The sequence below is a fragment of the Bacillus rossius genome, chromosome 15, assembly GCF_032445375.1.
Source record: "Bacillus rossius redtenbacheri isolate Brsri chromosome 15, Brsri_v3, whole genome shotgun sequence".
Classification (NCBI taxonomy): domain Eukaryota; kingdom Metazoa; phylum Arthropoda; class Insecta; order Phasmatodea; family Bacillidae; genus Bacillus; species Bacillus rossius.
In genome coordinates, this window is record NC_086342.1 from 11,011,765 (window position 1) to 11,036,199 (window position 24,435).

At 35.9% G+C, this 24,435-nt stretch overlaps 1 protein-coding gene across 1 annotated transcript in view; it reads right to left on the bottom strand.

Moving 5' to 3' along the window:
• Positions 1–7,295: 7,295 nt before the first annotated feature.
• Positions 7,296–24,435, bottom strand: part of LOC134539633 (KH domain-containing, RNA-binding, signal transduction-associated protein 2) — a 184,160-nt gene continuing 167,020 nt past the window's right edge. Inside the window, exon 7 of the mRNA XM_063381819.1 lies at positions 7,296–7,425. Within this exon, the coding sequence (XP_063237889.1) occupies positions 7,296–7,425 (130 nt within the window). The remainder of the gene's footprint in view (positions 7,426–24,435) is intronic.

Here is a 24,435-nt window from a genome sequence, read left to right on the forward strand (position 1 = left end):
GAGACAGACAACAAACGAGTTCATGCATAATATCTCAAAAGTTCGCGCACAGGAACTATACAGACTCAAGGACCTTTCATTTAATATTATGTTTGGCCAATCAAGTGAATTTAATGTAAAATGTAAATATAGAGTTATAGTTTAATGTTCTTAGGAGTAAGTTTGAATCATGCTACTCAGTAACAGCCATGAAAGAATTAAAGAATTTGAATCGTGCCCTTACATTGTTTGTTTTAAAGCATCTCACACTTGCGGAATATAAAGGGGAACTATATTTTGTACAGTCGCGTGCGGTGGGATCGTGCCACCCGCGTGAAGTTTGACCCTCCTTGGGGCAAGAGTGTGAGGACAGATTGTTGACCGCGGTGTTGCTGGAGTAAAGCAACAGGGCGGTTACAGTATTCAAGAAAAAAACATTAAGCGTCTGGGTAATATGTAATTAAGGGTCCCGCCTCGTCAAGGCAGTATTTGTGTTCGTGAGGCGGGATGATAAGTGCGACTGTCGCTGGTGCTTCTAGCGCGGTATCGCCTCTAAGCGCAAGGCTCTGAACTGCCGTGCAGCCTTCTCGTCATGCACAGGACAACTATAGCAGTGAAATGGAGGCCTTAGTGTTTAAAAAAAAAAAAAAAAAATCTGTATTAGGTTTATTGTGTCTAAAGATTACTCCGAAATCACGCGTTTTTAGCTATTTTCACAATTTTTGAAATAACAGTAAATTTATAGTCTTTTTCAGAATATTTGGCCTGAAATAAACGAAGAGTTATTCGTAATTTCAGATAATTCCAGCTTCGTAAAAAAAAAAAACGAATCTCGTCTTCCGAGTTCTATTTTTCGATAGAAACTGGGCAAATACACACTTAGAATAAAAATTTGTGGTTTTTTTTTAGTATCCAAATCAGTTTTTGAATGTCTTGCTTTTATGCCAAGAATATTCTTTGTAGATTCATTTCCAAAGTAAGTGATTTTAGTACCATAAATTTACGAATATAACAGTGCATTTACGAAGATACCTGGATAATTTGGAATCAGCGTTCTTCGTAAATTTAAAATAAAAATTTCTAACATTTCACACTGCTAAAAAAACATTTTAAAAACGGAAAACGAGAAACAGAACCCCCGTCCGTCCCCATCGCATTCTTAAATTATTTCTTTAAACAGATACAAATGGGATTCATCGAGCAGTTTAAAAATCACATTCTGCGTGAAAGTACTATCCAACAAACACACTTTTGCATTTGTAATATTAGTAATGATTAAATTATTTTTTAAATAAGTAATTAAAATCTATAAATTAAAACAAATATTGAGTACATTTATTTATTTTCATTGCAAATTAAAATTTATCACGTTTATTTTATTAAACTATTAATTTTACACACATGTTTATGTTAATATAAATATTGAATATTTATTAATTTTTTTTAAATTTGATTAAATTTATACTTTATCAACCGTATTCATGATATCACTATAGTCCTTTTATGATTTCAATTATATTTATTGTTTACATGCAAAATAAAGTATAATTTCCAACGCGAGTACATAATTACAAGCACAAATGTTTCTGTTTATTATATATATATTTTTAATTTAAGGCTATTTCAAATTATTGACTTGGAAACCTCCGAATCAATTAATCATTTGTGGGGGGCTGCCACAAATATTTTCGACAGGTTTGCCTATTGTAATATCATGGGTGCAAAAGGGTGCGCAAGTTTTCTTAGTTATCATCACTTGTGCAACATTATATTATACTTAGGAGATATCTGTTTGATATATTATATTTGTGGCAAAACTTCAAATGCAGGGAATGTATCAAGTTATAAACTTTGGAAAAAAAAAAAGTTAAAAAAAAAATAAGTTGTGAAGAGGAAACGGAATAAATAAACCTAGCGTGTGAGACAGAGCATTCACGCACGGGGCAGTTATGAATTTTTTTTTTGAAAATTTTTAGGATGGGTGTTAAAATTAGTTTTTAAAAAGGCGCCTACCAGCGGCGTTCATTAAAGCGGCCAGGGAAACGCATTTACTCTATACGAAGTCGAGGAAAATTTATTCTTCTCTTTCCTAACCATTTTTTTTTTTAATTTTGTTATTCTCCCACAGTCTCGCTTCTCTCGCAACTTGCCAGCTCATCCCCGCCGCCAGCGGTTTTTGGGTTCTTTCTCCAACCCCCCCCCCCCCCCCAATCGCCAACCTTCTCGCGCAGTTTCGCGGAAAACATTTCGCCCGCCCAGAAACGCAGTTTATTCCTGTGCTCAAGTTCCTCGTCTTGCAACTCCTGGTGGAACTGCCAGGCGGGCTGGCGGTTTGGAAACACCTACGGGACTCCACCAGGGATATATTTGTCTGCCCCCCACCCCCTCCCAACCCCCTGGCAGCTTCCGAGAGACTTGTTCTGCCTGCTGTGGTCCAGCCACTTTCATCCCCCCCCCCTTCTTTAATTTCTCGCTGAACCCTTTCCCTCCCCCCCCTTGTCTTTTCGGCCAAGAGATTGTGTCTGCATTCGAACGGACAACACTGTAACAATTTATTTTTTTGTAAACGGAACAGAATTATTAATGTAAAATTATACACATTTGTAAATTTTTGCATTTACATGAAAACAACTGTAGCACTGTTAAAAAATTGTGTTCGCTATTTACACTGGTTTCGGAATCTTACCCGGGAAACTGCGCACATTAATAAGCAAAATTAAAACAAAATTGGATTATCTTTCCCATATTTTAAAAAAAAATTATATGCTTGGTGAAGCACCAACTAAAATATAAAATTATGAGCCAATTTTCGTAGGAAATACTCAGTATAATCTCAAAAAACGTATTGTATGTATGCAAAAATAATCGTAGCCATGTAATGTACAAAGTTACAAGATCTTTCTTGTAGTATTACAAACTATTTCTTGGCAACTGGTTTCCAAATGGATCTTTTTTTAAAATACAGATTTTTTTTCTTTGAGCGAAGTAACCTCTCAGCTCTTAACTATGGCGGATGCAAAACCACTAAAATGAATTGAGTGGGACATTTATTTTTGATCATTATGGAAACACTGTGCAACATTCTGAAACGTCAAAAATGTCCAAATATTCCTTGCAGCCAAAATGTTTAATGTTTTCTATTCAATGCATCAGTGTTATTAAAATACTTTTCAAAAGTTTGGCATTTCTCTAAGGAGGTTGGCATTAAAAAACTTTAAATGGATGCAAAATTTGAGATATGAAGGTAGTTGTTGTTATTTAATCCATTAAAAAAAACTTACCTTATCAAAACCATTTTAACAATTTTGCCCATCAACGACCTCGAACGAGTTATTTCATCGCTTTATTTTATGCATCAGCGTCTAATTAATTCCTGGTTGTATGGGCTCGATAAAATGGATATACAAACATAAATTTAGTTTGGAATGGTTTAGAGGTAATGAAACTGCAGGTGAAACAGTTGCAAGAAATATTACTAGTATTTGGTAAGTAATTTAATGTGACCTCTCATACCGCAGTTCACCAAATGTAAAATACTATTTAAATTTGACTAAATGACAGTAGTTTCTGCACATATATCTATGATTCGACATCACATAGTTACTTGCACCATACAAAGCCTATAAATTGGCAATAATAATTAATTATGTTCAATTAGAGAATTATTTTGACAATGAAAATACTTTTTTTTTTCATTTGGTATTTCATTGTTTCCATAAAAACTTTACATTAATCGCCCGAACACAATAATGTTACACGGATTTGTAAATATTGATGGCGATAGGAATTTCTGTGTAATCTACGAAAGGTACAGGATGGGGCAAAATGTGTGTATCGGTTTTGAAAGGATATTAAAAAAAAGGAGCCAATTACAGAGATGAGGTTTATTTTATTGGAATCAGAATACATCCCCATATTTTGATCAAGTACTTAAGAGCACATCAGGAAGATGGTGGTCAGTAGCAGTGATGCATTGATGAAGGTGATTTCGGAACTCTTCAACTTCTTTTCGGCTTCATTTCCGTCTGAAATCTATCGGACGACTTGACAGCAACGTCAGGTTTTCACAAGGAAATTTTGGAGTTTTCGATTATTACTATTATTACTTGTATCAGTCTCTTGTGTATTTGATAGGCCGTTTGTTTGTCAGCACAACATCAGGTTGTAAATGCGGAAAGGAAACTGATTCCATACGAGCAAAAAATATATATGTATACTCACTCCTTTGAGCAACCACACAAAGAACTCTGACCACTAGCCCAACCATTCGAAACTGATGTACATGAAAAAGAAATGTTTCAAAGAGCCGTGGATACGGAACCTCCACGTGGTTTTTCGTTACCTCTGAGGAAGCGGAGTGTTTGAAGTGTGTGTGTGTGATTGAGAATCCATTCCCGCAGCCATCCCACGGTACAAACAACTCGTGTTTGGGGAATTGGTGGTGGGGAGAGGAGGGGGATAGTTTACTTTTTCCGGGGCCGATATCAAAAGAACGCATCCCCAGTAGGCGGTCGTCGATACGACGAGCTAATTTCCTTCGGGCTCGAACCCCACGTTGACCGAGGATGAAGGGGGTGGAAGGTTGGTTTCGGATTTGGCGAGAAGCTGCAAAAGTGGTTTTGGTGGAGGGAGGGTGTGTGTGTGTGTTGGGGAAATTAGTAGTTTGCCCGCGGGATGACGTCATCGGCACCGCGCAACCCCCCCCCCCCCCCCCCATTGGCTGGTCGGCGGCGGAACCTCATCACCTCCGGGCTAGTTGCCGCAGCCAATCGGATTACCCGGTGCAGGCGTGCCGAGTGCATAGGGCAGTCACCGGATGTGCGAGGGGGTCATCCGAGGCCGGAATCAGGGGCAGTGGCGTGCCACGATTGCTACTGCGGGGGGCAGGGAAGAAACACCCCTAATTGGAAATAATAACTACTCAAAACTAGAGATATTGTCATTATGATGCTCTCGAATAAGTTTTATTCAGTGACAACATTTTTCCAATTCATAATTCATTTTCCATTACGTTATCCCATTTCATATTTATTAACTATATAATGGCTATTTGATTTATTTTATTCTTGATTTTGACCAAAAAAATTATATTTCTTTATATTTTGTTTAACACATAATTTTCTTTGTTGAAATAAAGTTTCATTTAAAGAAACAATCGCAAACTTACCCAGTAAGATACTTGTCGTAGCCTACTATCTTATCCCGACAATGCAAGGTTGTTTTTACAATGCACGTAGAATAATACACACAAAACATCAATTTTTTTTAGCAAACTCACTTTCAATATGATTCATTTTTAAAAAAATAATAATAATTCGTTTTGTCGTAACGAAAAATATTTCATGGCAAAGCGAGCAATTTTTTTTATTGTGTACGAACAATCTTGAGTTATTTAAGCCGAGTGCCGTGTAAAAAAAAAAAGTTGCAATGTGGCTAGAAAAATAAAAAAAAGAGTGCGTTTGCTAATATTCAGCTCGGATGTTCTAAAGTGGCGGCGAGGCAGCGGCGTAGCTATCGTTGTCGCAACCCCCCAACCCCCCAACCCCCCAACCCCCCAGGCTGCACTTAGGCGCGCAATGCTCTTAGCGGGGAGATTGAATATGCAGCAGTACCTCGATACCTTCGGAGGAGGTTCGCCGTGAATGTGGTTAAGATAACCCCAACTCCTCCCCGCCTGGCACAGCTAACAAGGGGAGTTAATTTACCCAGGGGATTACACAGAAAGGAACCCACTGCGTTATTAATACGGAAGAGAGATGGTAAGGGGTGTATCTTACGCTCGCTCAGAGTGCTGTTGGCTGGACGAGAAGAACAAAGACCCGGAGAGAAAGTTAACTCTGTTGAGAGAGAGAGAGAGAGAGAGAGAGAGAGAGAGAGTGAGAGAGAATGGGACAGTAAGTAGTTTACCTCTGCCATACCATGTTTTATATCCCGTTTAGGTTCCAGTTTGTTGCAGCAAGGTATTCAAAACACATTATATTTTTTTGTTATTGATTTATAACTGGAGCTACTAGAGTTTAGAACAAGAAAAATATTTTTCTTCCTTTAGAACAAGAGGTAGGACAGTTAGTAAAACCGAATTTGTAATAAATGATAGAAGTGAACATCCTTGTTACACTTAATTGTCTAACGGTTTTTTTCTCAAATAATTAAAAAGCTCAATAAACTATTTATAAACGTGGTTGTATTCAGTGAACTAGAAAACTGAAGTCATTTTTGTGTTTGTCTAATTGCAAAGTTAAATATATCTTGAAATGGAATGTTGGAAAATGCAGTTTCATTTGACTTGATATCAAACCAATTTAAAGATCCTGCTGGCATAATTCATAAACTGTATTTAAATACTCAGATCTGTTTTCGGCTGTGAGTCGTCTGCAGACTATTCTAGTCCCTGTACAGAACTACAGACCCAAACTGTAATTTTTTTTTGTAAATGGAACAGATATATAATGTACAATTACATATATTTATAAATTTGTACATTTTCATGAAAACGACTGTCTCACTACAAAATAGTGTTCAGATTATTTCCCGGGCATTAAGCGCTTTGTTTTGTCCAATTACCTGTAATAGCTAAAAGTTGTTTGTAAACCGTTGCCTGAATAGCTTTCCATCCAGTATTAACTGCGCAATTAATAAGTATGTCACAACAAAATAAACTTAAAATATTGAATATTTGATTATATTTTCTTTACTTTAAAAAAATTATCCTTTAATGAAATATCAGTTAAAATATAATATAGTGTGCCAATTTGTGTAAGAAATACCTATTATCTCTTAAATGTATTTCATATACGCTAAAATAACCTTTGCCATGTGTTGTACAGAGTACCAATATCTTTCTTGTAGTAACTTATTACAAAATATTTCTTGGAATATAGTTTTCAAAGAAACTTTTGCTGTTGTTGTAAAAGTACATAAAATATATTTCTGTGCGCGGTTTCTCTTGCACTGAGCAGGAATACTATGCAAACGACTCTTGAGCAAGGTTAAACTAACCTATCTCACGAACATGGTGAGTTAAAAACAACTTGAGATTTGTTGTTATGCCATGCGTACTTTTACGGCAGGGAAAAAAAAAATCTTCGAAGTATAACAACGATGCTGATAAGTGTTTAAGATTAATACTAAACGAAGAAAACTCACATTAGTGTGCTTGCGATAATTTCTCTTTTAATCTCAATCCTTTTTTTTTAGAAGTCTGTCACAAAATTTCTTAAACAATCATTTAATTATAGAGTTACACACGAAGTGATTTGTTCGGATTCAATGTTCTGTAGACCTCTCACTGTCGGCTTGAAATTGAAACGCGCAGCCTAGTTTATGAGCGCCTTGCGCGTACGGTCGACTGGGCACTGGACGAGCGAGCCAGAGTCGCCCTTCTGACGCCTCTTCAGCATCTCGGCTGCAGGGAGCGGCAGGAATAGCTCCCGGAAAAGACCGCACCTGGAGTGGAGGCGCGTCAATCTCCCGCCGTCTTCATCTGGACTTCTGGAAGGTGTGTAAGGAGGGGGGCGCGTTTACACAGCAAGCCCTTGTGGGCCTTAAGGGCCCCACCTCGTCAGTCCTCATTAAGGAGAAAACCAGACAACGTCTTTCAAGAAGAATCATAAGTAAACTTGTACTTGTAACCCACCTACCTTTTGAGGTTGGTAGAAAATTGAAAGTAGACAGCAAGTGTCGGCTACAAGTTGTTTATAATTGACAAGCAAATAACTTGTAATCTTGTGATGATTCACTTGTCATCGCAAGTTTACAGAAGGGATTTAAATAACAAAAAAATATAAGAATATCTTTGTTTTTGTCAATCATCTGTAATAACTCAGAAAATGAATCTTAAGTAATTGAAACTGATACAATAAGCCAGGTACTAAACTTGACAGAAATGTATTATAATTTAAAGCAAAACTTTTTTGTGGGAGGTGATCTGACTGTACTACGTTTAATTAAACTTGTACTGCAGAAATGTAGCCCATAGTTGCCTATGATTAAGCTTCATATGCTAATACTTTTTTTTTTCAAAAGCACATCACCCGAAGTTTGTATCGTACTTAATGGTTTATCTATTTTATTGTGGTTTTAATTTAATTTTAAATTTGTATTTACAACGGCATGTAAAATATAACCTCACAAAGAACTATGTAAAAATATTATGCATCGAGTAAAGAGTTATGTTTTATTTGGCTGTATCATGATACTAGCTCCTAACTCGCGGCTTCACTAACGTAATCTCAGGGTATTGCTGATATTTTACCACTGCAACAAATGTATATGTTAATAAATAATATACGAGAATGAAATAATAAATTTCTGGAGCGATATTCTAAATACAGTTGGTAAATAGTTGTTCCATAGTTGTAGCAGGCATAATGAGGCAGTTTTGGAAGGAGGGGAAAAAGTGTAAATAAATACTCGTATTCATGCGATCTTACACAATTATTTATTTTGAAAAAAAAAAAAAATATTCAACACAGCAGGGCGGCAAGACATATTTAATGCACATAAAACGTGACAGGGAAATTTGGTGTGCTTGGGTGGAGAGTGGACAGACTGCGAAGAAGTGACATCACAGGAATCGTACGCGCATTAAAGTACAGTCAGTTTGAATACTATGACATCTTACTTTCGAACTTGTCGACAGTAACACGTAGGAGCAACACAGGTGCTTAAATAGCTGAGTAAATAGTCCACATGCGTTTAGTTACACTTGGTGTCCATGGCCTTAAATACTACTTTTAAGTGCTCCGATAAACTCCTATAAACAAAAACAAATCCAGCAATTTATGCACTATATCTCGCGTGCCTTAATCAGTCGTTAATTTATTTTTAAGCATTTCATTTTTACGTTATTGATGCGTTAACTGGTTCTGTTAAATTCTTAGTCTTTCACCCGTGAACAATTTCAAGAAAAAAATATGTGCTATCTCATACCTGCTTCACATTACTATGTTTCTTTCAGTTAAAACTTCAAGTTAAAATATGGATTTGTTTTTGCCTACTTATCACTAAAATTAGCACTAACAAACAACAATAATTTTATTCACCTCTTAACATAGATATCATATATATTTATTTGATTCTTGTAATTGATTTAATCACAGTGCACATTAAAATAAAAGTTGGGGTATATATAAGTATATAAACTCCAATAATCCATAACATTTACTTAAATATAATAGTCATTTAACGTAAATGTATTTACAATTTTATTCTTTTTGATGGATATTATTTATTATTTACAACAAATATAAGACTTATTGGAACATAATCTGACTCTGGAAGCAATAAAAAAAACATTATTTTCGAAATTTTTAACTTTCGTATGTTTTATAATTTCTAATTTGTTGATGTAATGGGATCTTTTTATTTTGTTAAACGATTTTGCTTTGCATCATTGCATTTAAAACTTCGACAAAATTCTGCAGAATATTGTATTTCTTAAATGAGATTATTTCATAACAGTTCCAAAAAAATGTAATCTAATAATTTAGAGATATCGGCTTCAGTTACTCAGTTACAACATTTTCCAATCATTATAAAATAAAATTTTTATTTCATACTTAAATTTTAAAATTTTCTAAATAATTAGATTTTTTATCGCTTAGAATGTGTAATATATACACTTTCATTTTATATTAAACTATAACGCTTGTAGAAAACACTTCTAAACTAAAAATTAACAATAATTAAAATAGCTAGTTACTTAATGTTAATATATATGGTTTGTTTACTACATTATTTACCAGCTGACAAAGCATATTAGTATATCCGCTAAAATGTTAGCCTTCAAGGATTTAAAATTCTCATGGAAAATTATTCAGATATGGCTGTCTAACATTTTATGCTGCAAAAAATACTGGGTGTCTTCGTTATGCGGAAGAGTAATTTACATTACTTAACATTTTATCTTATTAGTAAATGTGTTCTTTTTACGAATTAAAATAATCAAGAATATTACTTGGCCGGTGGTTTGTCTGTTGTTTGAAATAAGAGGCAACGGTGTGAAACACATCAATTTCAATTTGTATGTTTAAATAATTAAACGAGTTTGTGTACGAGTTCATTTCTCAGGGAGAGAAATAAGTATCAAGTATAGAACGTGAAGGATAGTATATTGAGACTAGTATAGGGAAATTTTTTTGTAAATGACTGTAACAAACTCTACATGTTGATTTACTCCATCTTTGCCAGCCAGTAGAAGTTGCTTTGATATAAAAGTTAGAAATTTAAAATTAAGCGGCTTTTACGCAAAAAATACATTTAAACTCACGTAACCAGAAAAAACATGTTCGGCATAGTAATTTTGATCGGAAATTCGTTATAACCTTGATAGTACTATCTTTCTTTCTTATAATGCCAATTTTTTTTTTTTCAATTTAATGCTTCAACCTGCGGACAAAAGTCCTAATATTAGAAAAGTGCTTTAGCTTGAACTATGCATGGTACGTTTGGCACAATTTTACTTTTATATTTCAGGTGGATGGTTCACATCTCCAAACTTTATGATTTCAGGGTTAGCGAGAGTTATTTTATATACTTATTGTCTCATAAAACTTGAAATATTCAGTCCAAACATTACAATAACAATTTTCTGCCACACAGGGAATTCAACCCAAGTCTTCCCGATCACAATACCTGCTGCCGTGCTTTATAAATCGATGAGCAAGCGCAGTAAATAGTTAAGTTTCGAATTATTTTCATTAAAATGCCCATTTTCCTGAATCAATATAATTTATAAATGTTATTAAACCATTTTTAAAAAATGAATTTTTCAAACCTGACTTAGAATAAATAACCCACATATGCTTTTACAAAAATAGTTTTTTTTATTGGTCAAGCTTCCATTAAATATTAAATGTTCAGGGTATTTTTCAGTATGTTTCTGCACGAAAAAAAATTAGATAACATTTGTTTTAAGAAATGTTGAATATTTAAAATAAAATATTTGATTATATTTTTATAAGTAATGAAAATTTATACAAAAAAGTTGAAATTTATTTCATGAATTATATTATGTTTTGTTGATTAAAATATATATATGTTTTTACGTTTTGTAGCCAATCCGCACTGAGATTTAAATTATTTCCAAACTCCTATATTATTGTGACTTACAGACTTCCTTAAAAAAAAGGATCCGTCAACTATTAAACAACTTTTAATTATTGATGCATGAAAAATTGTTTTTAATCGCTTTTGAGAAACACTTGACGTATCCGTACGTGAGTCTGTTTCTTTACAGTTTAACAAGTGAATGCTCAAATTAGCATTTCAGAAAGAGTTTACAGGAGAAAAGAAAAATGGACTGTTATTACATTGGAATATTTTTGTACTTACTGGGACGAATTTTCATTGAGGCGCAATGGAATTGCAGGGTAACTATTATCGTCAAATGGCGATTGTTAGACAGTTCTCCTTACTTACAGACTAGGCAAGCTGGAACGTGGTATGTGTCCTGTGGTTGTCCTTATGAGTCTTTTTCCTTAAGTCTTAAGGATCTTTCTCACAGGCCGAGTTTGTCATTTCATTTCCTTGCAAATACTGTTAACTAAGCACTTTTACCTAAATTTTATTTCTACAGCTCTCTTGCATAGTATGTTAAGTTTAGAGACAGGAAAAATTCGCGAATTCATTTCGCGAAAGGCTAAAATTAAAATAGTTATACCTCAGTGCTGCCTCTGATATTGGCTCACAACTCACTTGGATGACTCTGGGCCAATCGGAAACACCCGACCAAAGCTTTATCGAATCACAGGCTTCTACGTTGGGACGCTTCACAAGACAGCAGCCAATGAGTCGGTGGCATTTGACCGAGTGTACGTAGAACTATAGAGTTCATCCTGGAGGTAATTGAACCCGCGAATTTTTCCTGTCCCTGGTTATGTCTAATTTTTTTTTCCAACTTATATTTACTAAGGGCGGTATTCCAAGACGTTCGGGCGTGGTAGCGAATAAGCAGTGCCTTGTTGGCATACATCCGTAACTAAACTCAAGGTTCGTATTCCAGAACGTGTCCAAATCGAATCCCAGTCAGGAAATAGAGCGGCAACCTTTTTTTAATAAACGGTGCCCTGCGCGAGGCTAGAAATTGGTTCCAACGCATTCTAGCGGATGTTTCGCAACCATCGAAAACATTTTTACGGAGAACATACTAGACATAGCAGCACCATCGCAGAAAATTGCTACAACCTTTACAATTTTCAAGTACTTTTTAAGTTGAGATTATTTCTCGTAACGACAATTAAAGTGTACATAATGTATTGCAGGATAGTTTCGCTACTGTAAAGTATCATTTGGACACCAACACGCGTGGTACGTCCCCCGATGATCATGAAAGTATTATGTATGAGTTAGTGGCGCCAGGCACGAGTCCGCCTTCTGTACGAAATCATTAAAAAAAAGTGAACTCTGCGCATGCGCGTAATTTGGGCAACAGATCGGCCACAGATAGGAAACCAAAATCTGTTCCCTAAAAATAAGGTACTGGCCGTGTCCTATCGTGCACAGGTTGTAAGGTTAGGAAGCACAGGTGAAATATTCAAAACCTACGCCCTTTAATTTGGTGTCTTGGAATAATGGCCTGAACGTAGTTTAATAATGATAAAAGGTTCATAATTCCATGATCACTTGCGTGAACATTTCTAGCTCGAAAATAAAGTTTATAGCAAACATATGTTGAGAAAAATTTCTACCCAAAGACCAATTCGAGAGTGCTATTTTAAATAATTTTCGTTAAAAAGCCTTGTAATCACAAGAAAATGAAATTACCAACTCGGCGCGTGAGGACAAGTTGGCGTGCAAAACTTCAGGGGTTGACGCGGATTTTACAAACGGATCAAAGATTTCTTGAAAGACTCTGGTCAGGAATAATAGCATTAAAATAGCTTTTAGGCTTCCTTTTTTTACAATTTTACAGGCGTTTATTTTTTTCATGGAAGTTTTCGTGTATAAAACAAGTGTCGCATAGTAGTACAGGTAGGAGGCGTTTGAAGTTCGAATGGTTAGAACACTCCGGGTTCACTTCCTGGGAGATTTTTCGCACGTGGGAAAAACGTGGCGGGCGTTGCCGGGGTCTGTGGGTTTTCTCGGGGTGCTCCCTTCCTCCCCCCCCCTTCCCACCCGGACCAATTCATTCCGTCGCTGCTTCACGCCCCGTTATCATCTCGCCTCACGCATTCTCCAGGCTGGCAGGTCTATGTCCCTCGGCTAGGGACATCCATCCACGTGGGCCCTGCCTCAAGCGGGAAACTACATGAAGATTTTCACCTAAGTAGTGCAAGTAGTATATTGGGAAGTGCAGAGGGCCAAGCGCTTAGAGGTGTAGAGGCGTATGAATAGCGAGCCAGTGTAACCCTTAGCGCTCTCGCCCCAGCCTCCAGGCGGGCCGCGTAAAGGGGATTAAGCCGCCATTTTTTTCATATATTGCTCTAAATAATTATATTTTGAAATATCGACCCAAAATTGTTGCATGTCAATGCGTAAATAATAACTTCCACACCTTCTATATCGTGTTTGCAACCAGCTATCTATACTTACAGGCCCTAGTCTGTAAGCGTCACAAGGTAGTAACATTGTTTCCGGCAGGTGACTACAACTATCGTGATCAACCACACCTGTTCACAAGAGTTGACTCCAACAAGTAGCTAAAGCTCATTCCAATGCCATGTTAAACCAAAAAAAAAAAGTTAGCACGGAAGCTTTCTTGCAAGCGGTATGAAAATATTTGAAATGGCAAGATGGTGAGCCATATTCCCCCTTAAATTAAATCACGTGGGCTACGTGACTTGAATAAAAAAAATGCGTCTGATAATCGAAATGTAGTTATTAAAGTAATAACACGCTAGCTGTCAAGTGACTGTGGTGGGTCACTAATAGATTAAAAATGGGCCAAGACCTTTTTGAGAGAAAGATCTCATCAAGTTATTTGCACGATGAATGTATATTAAGATAAAAGTAATATTTAAAAAAAAATTACCGAATCCAGGCGAATTATTGAAACACAAAATGCAACATAAACTGGGAGTTTGTTTGTAGCTTAAATACAAATACTTTTATTAATGGTCAATGGATTTAAAATCCCTGAAATGCCAGCTTCATAAAGGTCTACGCGAAAAAATATCACCGATTGTTCTTTTATATAAACTTCTATCACTCACTACTGAAAAATACCCCACTCTTACCTGCGGATACTGTTTAAAAAGTATTCTAAATGTGTCGGCACGTATACAAAAATATAACATAATATAAATATACATTGTGGTACATAAACTGGAAGGATATATTAATCTAAAGAACTATACACACACTTGATTTACCTACAAATTTTAAAACTTTAAATTCTATATTAATTAAAGAAACCATATTTGGTGATTAACACTTTTTCTAAAGTTATCACTTTCTAAAATTGATTCGTTACATGCAGTACAGCAGTGCAATGACATTTAAATTTACTCTTTAAATATTAATTTATTATGTTACGTGCAATTTTATACAACATTACGATTCATCATTTAATAGAAAGCACAGTGTACACAAAATATTACAGCAAATAATTGACGAAAATTTATATATATAAACATAATTGCGTATATAGTTCGTTTCTTTCTTGATATGCCACAATTTTCCATTAAGTTCACCATTTTCACATACACAGTGTTTCATAGGGAATGTCTGGTCACTTTTAGATACTATATTAAGTTATACAACTGTAAATATTTTAATTTTTACTTTAATTTTTTATTAATGATAGCCAAGCAAATGACACAATTTAAATACATGTAAATTTTTTCCCAAATTTAAAATCACACTATTTTTTTTAACAAGAAAATAATTCTTACATATAAATATTTCAAAAGTAAAAAGAAATCCTACTAAAACAGAAGTCAACTAAGTAAGATGATTACATGAGGACACGTAATTCATTCCCAGAAGTTAACAGGATTGTCAGAGTATGAATGTGAACAAATGTTTACTCCCAAATAGTAGTATTTTTAAATTTCATAAAACATGGTAATGCGTTAGCAGTATTTGAGTTTTCTTCGATTAATGATTTAAATTAATTGTTCCAATATATTTCGGACAGTTCCAAAAAATTGGTCAAACTATCCTAAAATAAAATTTTTGCAAGTAAATTAATTTAAATTTTATGGCAATAAAAATTAACATTGACTAAAATAATTTCAAGCAATAGTGGCAAGCAGTGAAATCAATATAAAGCTGAAAAAATAACTCAAACATTACACCAACAACAATTTAAAATAACGAAATTTGATTTCATACGCTAAAGCTTCAATTAATCTGCATAAACTGAACCTGTTTGAAACAATTGAGACTTCAATGGTTACATATTTATGCGCAAATTAATATATAATAATTTTTGAAGCGAAACTTCTTTGGGCGCAATGAGAGTAAAATTTCAAGACCTATTTTTAATGTAACGTTTTCGTGAAACATTGTTTTGAAACGTTTCTGACGCGAAAACGATAGAGAATAGGTACTTATATAAAGACAGTACTATACTATACATCGTACATTTCTGGGTACGTTTTTGTTCTCTTTGTGCGATAATTTATCCCCGCCCCCTAAAAAAAATAGAATGAGAGAGATAGATGAACGAAAGACAAAGACAGATAGTATGCACAAGCGCTTGTTTAAGAATACAGTCAGCTGTGAATGCTTGAATTTTATATTTGCTACCAGCGCACTTGCATTCCTCCTTGTTCAACCAGCAGCGTAGAGAGAGAGCTGTTGTGACAGTCCCTGCATTTCCCGCATAGGTTGCGCCACCTGTTATGAATTTCATATTTCGTTCAGAGATTTGGCCAGTTCCGAAAGGCAGAATTGTTTGAAGAAACAATATCACGCACCGTTTTTTTTTCCTTTATGACGTGTGTATTTCACAAGTGAGTAATATTTATTTAGTAAACTTTCTTATTTCTCTCTTCACGCTCTCTCTCTCTCTGCCGTTTTACCCCTTTCAATATTCTAACGAGTAGAGGTTTGAATTGCCAAAGAAGTTTCTCTTCTATCACGTGTACTGAGTTACACGCGCTCTTTTTTTTAGTACTCGTGTTCGTGTCACGATGATGAGTTATTGGCAAATACGTTTCCTCCAAATTTATAATTTTTCCCAATGAAAGTTTCATATAATTATAGTTTGAATAATGTTATTTAACTTTATTTCACCACATTTGGCGAAAATCATCCAAGGAAAAATACTGGCTGAGAAACGCGTATGAAAGCGATTAATGTTCGTTTTATCAAAACTCATTTCAGAAGTTACTGTAGATAAATATATAATACATGGTATCAATTTTTATGTTAAAATTTCGTATCGAAAGAACAAAGCTAAGGACAAATTATCACGCTATTGTGAGGTTTAAAACTATAACCGTTTCGGTATCCATGTTAAATTTAGGTGACATTTATAAGCTATCTCGATCAATCAACGAGTATTTCGTAAACATTTAGGCCTAATACTAGAGTATTCGGAGCTATATAGCAAAATTAATCCTAATACAAAATACCATTTTTACCAAACACAAAAATGTGGATTATACTTATGGCACACTTAACTATTATATGTTTACAGTTAATAGTTTTATGCTTAAAAATTGACAGAAACCTAGAACATGACATTAAAAACTACAAAGAGATAATAGAATTTACAGTCTAAAAATCACAATGTCATGCTGGTAGCAAAGTATTCCTAAACATTCTAAAACACCAAAACATCCATTATTCCGCTAACGGTATATTCCGTTTTCTCGAACAAAATGTAACAATGTGTGTGATTGGTCCGTTGTAAACACCCATAATTCGTTATTTAACATCGTTTCTCGCTCATTGCTACAGTAAATTGCAAGATTTTTATGTGGTTGTTGGATATGATAGATAATATATTTATGGTAAAAAAAAATTGGCATTCCAGTAAAAATGTTTATAAACACTGAGAAATATATCTCTGTTACTTTCATGAAATTAATAAAATCAAAGAGATAAACTATTTTTTTTGTAATGAACTAAAAATAAAAAAAATTATATGAAATAAATAGGTTTTTTTTTTTTTGTATTTCTAAGTACACATATACAAACCTGAGAAACAATATTGGTGTTACAACCTTAAATGTTTTTCAGTTATTTTCGATCATAAAATTTATATAATTTTATCATTTGGAGTTACGTAGTTCATTAAGAAGGTACTTCGAATGTTTTAAACACCGCAATTGTTAATTTTAAACTCACATTATTATAAAAACTAAAATAATCATAATTATTCTTTATATTTGACTACAAAACTACCACGAATACTTAAACTTTTAACTGAAAGAAATGTTTTTGATAGTGAGCCACCACTGAGTTCTGATGCATTAATATTTTCAGCTCTCTCTAATCGTAGTTCGCGTGTATTCTGACGTAGACAAAACAGTTAAACGTAAAAATAACTCTCATAAATAAATTTAATAACTAATCCAAAGCGAATACCATAAATAAATTTAAGATTAACAACGTATACTTTTCTTTTTTCATGTCAAAAAAATACGGGGAGAAAATAAGAATATACGGAATACAATATACTGTTCATCAGATTTTTCTAGTCACTCCATGTGACCACGATTTTCATATGGGATTGACGGCATGGGAACAGTATATGTAACTGGACACCACATTACGTTATAAATCTGTAACACAGAAATAAAAATAAATAAATATTATTAACACCTGGAATTCCTGAACGATATAATGAATAAAATGTTAGATTCACATTTTTTTTCTTTCATTATGGATAATAATGGAACTGTTGTGCATACCTAACTGTATACATTTTTAATAAAAATAATATACCGGATACGGGAGGTATACATAAGCTTATGAATTAATGAATTTTCTTAAATTCTTATCGACATTGAGGTCATTTGAGTCGATGAGGAATAAAGAGATGATAATACAGCATTTACGGATTGACCAGGAAGAGAGAGGGGGGGGGGGGGGGGGCGTTACCTCGAAAAACCCACAGCTTTACCTCTAAGGGGACTAATCTTATCACGAAAATTTGTGGCGTGTTGGCTTGTAAACATTCGTGTGCTAAGACCAAAGCTTAACCTGTCGACAGGAAACCGGGTTTTACAAACCACAACCTCCTTAAACTATCGTTTATGGTATTTTTGTATGTTTTATTATACATGTGATCTTATGCTTATTTAAAAAAAAACATGAATTTGTTGTGAAACCGTACTTTATGTGAACTCATCGTAAACCATATAATTATTTTAAAAAATTACATTAGACCGTTAAAAATACTAAAGCAATACTGTTAAGCGGTTTGCATTTCTACGTGAAGAAATATTACTAGGACTTTCATGGTTTTAAGACGCAATATTGGTTTTCACATTTATTTTATTTTATTGTATTAATAAATATTATTGAGTACATAAATTATTTTATTTAGTGTAATATTTTTTAATGTTTCATACAACTTAATATTTATATTTGAATTATAAAAAAATTATTTCAGGATTTCCTTCCAAATTATTTTATCTACATAGTTTTGTGGTTCTGTTGCCTCAGGATCATAAACGATTTAAAACTCATCAGTACACGACTTTCCCAGAAAAAAAGGGGACAATATCTGCGCGATTGGAGCGAACAGGAGACTGGATCCCAAGACCAAAGTCATGTAGTTGCGATTCCTTGGGTCTTGCTCTCATTAGCTGTACAGTTTTACAATCCTTCGTCCGAGACGGGATTTGCGAGTCTTCTAGCGAAGCTTCATCGGAGCTGGTGAAACCGACGCGAAATTTCGCACAGCAGAAGAGAGAAAAAAAACTTGCGAAGAAGAAGAAGATATAAAATTCTCGTAATTTCTTGCGCCAGCGAGCGATCGCACTAAAGATCCGCAACAATTCGTCCGAAGCCAGGAGCAACCAGCCGCGTCACAGAACAGAAACGTGAACAGAAGCGGAAAAAAACTCTTGGCGCGGTCCCTGAATGTCTGTCTCAATACTTCCGAGGAAGAGGTCACTGTTTCATTCATTTATTTTAATGGGCTACGTCTTACTGCAGGGAGTTGTTTGCATGCCGGTTGGTGTCTGGGGGGGAGAAACGATAATCGCCATGGTTAAAAAGACTTGTCACACTCTGGCAATTCGTCTTCTTGTGCTTGCGTCGCGAAGAGTGCTGTCCGGGCTGCGCGTTTGCTTAGCTAATTATCTCCGTCGCACTTTATTCCCCACACCTCCTTTTTACAAACCCCATCCGCCAGCCCACCAATCAGCACGGCACTCTCAAATGGTGCGTCGTGTAAACTTCAGGTGACGTATAAAGCGGTGTGGAAATTTTTTTTTTCCGAGCCGTTCACCGGATCAGCCGCAGAAGGGAAGTCCTCGCGTCACCACGCGTCACGTTCGGCTGTCTTCGGGTGCGTTCGGGCGGGGGGCCGATCGGCGGGAGGATTGCCGCCGCTGAGTCGTGTTCCGTCGGGTGTTGGGTTGCCGCCTGGGCTTTCGGGAACGGGGGTTCTGTCTTCCCCGTCGCTCCTCTGCTGTAGGACTTCCGGAACCCGGCGAGGCAAGATGGCCGACTACAAGATGGCGGACTACAAGATGGCGGCGGGTGAGCGTGGTGACGTCATGGTGGCCGGTAGCGCCGATGGGGAGGCGAGCCCCTCCCAAGGCCGTCGCTCCTCCACTGTAGGACTTCCGGAACCCGGCGAGGCAAGATGGCCGACTACAAGATGGCGGACTACAAGATGGCGGCGGGTGAGCGTGGTGACGTCATGGTGGCCGGTGGCGCCGATGGGGAGGCGGGCCCCTCCCAAGGCCGTCGCTCCTCCGCTGTAGGACTTCCGAAACCCGGCGAGGCAAGATGGCAGACTGCAAGATGGCGGACTACAAGATGGCGGCGGGTGAGCGTGGTGATGTCATGGTGGCCGGTAGCGCCGATGGGGAGGCGGGCCCCTCCCAAGGCCGTCGCTCCTCCGCTGTAGGACTTCCGGAACCCGGCGAGGCAAGATGGCCGACTGCAAGATGGCGGACTACAAGATGGCGGGTGAGCGTGGTGACGTCATGGTGGCCGGTGGCGCCGATGGGGAGGCGGGCCCCTCCCAAGGTCTCCGGGAGGGGAAAGGAGGACTCGTACACGCCAGCACCTCAGGGGGTTCGTTGTCTGTGCGGGTCGAAACTTGTTCTCCTCTCTTACACCAGCCCGCTGCCTGACGGCATGCCCTCCTCCCGCAGTATGGACACCCCCACAGCTGTGCTGCGCCTGGAACAAAGCGAAAATCGACCTTATGATCTGTGTTGTCTCCAATAGTTTAAATTTATTTGTAAACCGTTCCATGAATTGCTTTCCAGTATTAATTGCGCACATGATAAGGACGATAGAACAAACGTAAGTCAAATTGTTGAATATTCGATTATTTTTTCGCAATGTTTTAAAAAAAATTGGGTTTGAATGAAACATCAAATTAAAATATAAAATTATGCATAAATTTTTAGTAAGAAATACTCATTATTATCTCTAGAAACCAATTTCATATACGGAAAAAATATCCGTATCATTGTGTCGTAAAAATTCACAATATCTTTCTTGTAGGATTACAAACAATTTCTTGGCAACTGGTTTCCAAAGGAAGCTTATGTGAAAGTACAGATAATGTTTTTTTTTGGGGCGCGCGAAATTCGCAATATTTTCTTGTACGATGATGAACCCCATGCAACTGTACACAAATAATTACAAGTCAATTATCCAGTGGCTGCTGCCGCATTTTACCTTCGGGTCGGATTGCGTGTGAGAGAATCAAATTAGTTTTGTAATATTGGAGCATGTTAAAACTATTTTTGGTCCAATGAGAAAGCAGTTAAAAGTGTATAATGAAATGGATTTCAGCTTCTTTGCAAATAATAACGTAAACTTGCAATTCTCTAGTTATTTAACATCCACAAACTGAAGGAAGCAGGTCTTGCCGTATTAATAAACTAAAGTGCACAGTTTAAAAATTTGTTGATTACTTTAACAACGAATGTCCTTGAAAACTTAGTTACCAACGGTATCACATGTAAAACTACAAGGCAGTAATTTTACAAAGCTTAGCCTTGCAGATTTACAAGTGATATCGTTGGCAACAGTTTTTTCAAAGATTTTCCTCGTAAAAGTACAAAAATGTTTTACAGTGCACGCAAAAGCAATTTCTTTCAAGGAAGATCCAAAGAGGACAATGCTTCTTCAATGAAGCCGTAAATTATGAAGATGAAAGGTGTTTATCAGCGAACTTTCTTTCTCTTTCTCTTTCTCTTTCTCTCCCTGTTAAGTGTTTCTCTTTTTATCTCATAAAAATAGAATTTCCTTTGGGAAAAAAAATTGTTGTATACTTTTAGTTGCTTTCTTAATTATTGTAGGTTCAAACTTAATGTCGTTTGAAATGAAAATGGGAACTTTATGTGTGTTACCATTTTCTCTGAATCAGACAACTATTTATAGTCGGCGTACTATGAAGTCTATGACGAAGAAATTTTTATTTCTCATTTAAAGCACTGTACTGCGACAGGTAATTTAATTTGGTTTGGAATAAAAATAATGACCCAAACATAAGCAGATAGGCGATATTAATTCTTGGTCATAATGAAAATATATCTGAAATCGTATGGTTAAAAAAATTAGCGTCGTAGTTACATAAAAAAATAGTAGGTAAAAACTAAAAACAAAATCGTTGCCAATAATTTATAGAGTTTTTTTTAGTAAAATAGGTAAATAATAATCATCATTCTCAACAAAAGCAATTATTTTAACTACATAAGATCTAACCACAAACATGCAGCTCTTAGGTCTAATGACATGTTAATTCCATTACAAATTACATGTTACTTTCATTAATTCTCTCCCTTCCCCAAAATAGCCTTTTCTACAAATAAATATAAGTTTGAAGATTAAAAAACAACACTAATATAAGAAACATTAAATACATAAATTTAAAATTGCCATTTTCTCTGCTCTTTTGGCGCTGGCTATAAAACTTACTGTTGTGAAACGTTTTGAATATTAAATTTCAGATTGTTGGTATTTCTCATAGTTAGATAATTATAACGGGAAAATTTTAGATATGATATAAGACTGGAAACCTTTACTATGGATAAATAATAGCGTTATCACATGAAAAACGATTAAGATTACACATCAAACAAAACACGACACATGAATTGAAAATAGAGTAAGTATTCACTAAATAAAAGGTTCTAACCACGGAGGTAGATGTATGCATTCACTTGGAATTTAAATAGTTTAAGCCGAAGTCAATGACCCTTCAAACCCTTCTCCATTTGAGTAGCGAAATATTTTTTTCCTATAATAAGTTTTCACGCTAATTTCTTGCTGGTGAGATATTAACAGCTTTATATAAGAATACTGACTTAATACTGGCACTTTTACGATTATTAAATAAATAAACCTTAATTTCTTTAAATGATTCATACAATTTGGAGTAATAATTTAATACAATTTCGTGGGCATACATCATAGCAGTTTTGCACTGTTTGTCACGTAAAAAACTCAAGAACGCAAATTAAGAATTCAAAATGAAAACATAAACCCACAGAAAGCAACACTAAATCAGCTTATGTCAAGCAGATAAACACAACTATTTTTATGTCGAGTTCTCTTATTGAAGGTCTTATTACCTTATTTCTTAAAAGGGGACTTGAAGGGGAAATAAGAGGTTAAAAAATAAGGTCTAGACATTAACTTTAGTTCCACTTCAATTTACTACAATATATTACTCTTGTACTTAATAAAGTTAAAAACAATATATTTGTAGATTTATTAATAATTAGAAAAATGATTTACATCCATTGATGAGGTATGAACCCATTAGCTTAGTTTTAGCTTATTTTTCTATATTTTGTTGTATGATGCATAAACGTTTTTGATACTTTACACCGTCACCCTTTGAGTTAAAATCTATAAAATACATTTAAGTTAATCAACGTGCCTATAAACCCGAACACTCGTTTTTATCCGAACCAGCGCCTTGCGTGCGCGATGACGCAGTGAATGCGTTATTAGGTCTCTCTTGTGTCCCCCTCCACGACAGAACGTTTGGAGTTGTAGACAAAAAAGACCCTGTACAACCCAGCGACAAACAGACGAAACTAACGATGAATACTGAACAGATAACACGGACAGCACGACGACAACACATCTGTGCACGCGACAAAAACAGATATTCTGAACCTCAACAGCATGTAAGTACAGCATAGACCAACGCAGTTGGTTTCCTAAAGCCTAGTACACACTAGTAGACATGTTGCGCGATTTTTGTCTCTGAGACATGTCTAGAGTTGTCTATGTAGACATGTCTATAGACCAATCGCCGTCTACGAGTCTGTTGCGAGACAAAAAATCGCAGGTCTATGGTCTACCGATTGGAATGGGAGACCATAGACTGAATACGACTGGTTGAAAAGTTTTTGTATCAAGTATAACAAATTTTTTGGTTCAACTAGTGTACTAAGAGCATTCTGTAGTCTATAAATAGGTTCAAAAAAGAGCATAAGTATCGTAGAACTGGATAATGGCCTCGCAGACCACTGGTACCATTTGCGATATTGCCTGCTTAGAGATTCTGAAGGTGTACATGAGGCTTGTGAAATAGGAAACGCAGGGTGACAGCCAGTCGAAGAGAAGCTGGAATAGTTTCTCTAAATTTTGTATATTTCTTCATTATTAGTCCTCCAACCCTCAGAAGCAAATCTTCAAAATCAGCAGATGTCAGCCGGGTCAAATTTCGAAAACCCATAGCGTCTTCCAGTCTTAATTTATTTAATAACGTATTACCGAACCTAGGTCCTTCTGCGAACACTTCACGCGTCCACCAACGTTTACGTTTTCGCGTTCTTTCGCTTGCAATTAGTACTAAGCAGGTACTCTTTCCGCACAAAACAATGTCCTCCATGAACTGACGGAGACGAGACGAGAAATTCAATTCGTAATGTGGACGCTAGACGAGACGAAGGACGGTGCCCATAGACGGTCTATAGACCATATCTCTAGACCGTCTATATACGGTCTGTAGACAAATCGCGCAACATGGTCTATTAGTGTGTACTAGGCTTAACACCACACTTGCGACGTTTCGGAGACTGACATCTCTTCCCGTCTTTAGACACAAACATATCTTAATAGAACACAGGTTATTTTATTACTGTACCTCCTTCATACTACAAGCGTTACCCTGTTATTTTCCCACGCGCCAAAACAGCAAAACGAATTTTCACGAATACAGTTAACCTTTCTTTTTCGAACAGAACAGCGTATTTTTAAGGGGATGACGAGATATAAAAAAAAAATTTTAAAAAAATCATTCGACGCAAAAAATTAATTTTGACCCATTCTCTCTAAAACTTTGGACTTCAAAAAACATCCCCGCGCAAATGCAAACAATGTTTATTAGTTATTAAAACAACCAGC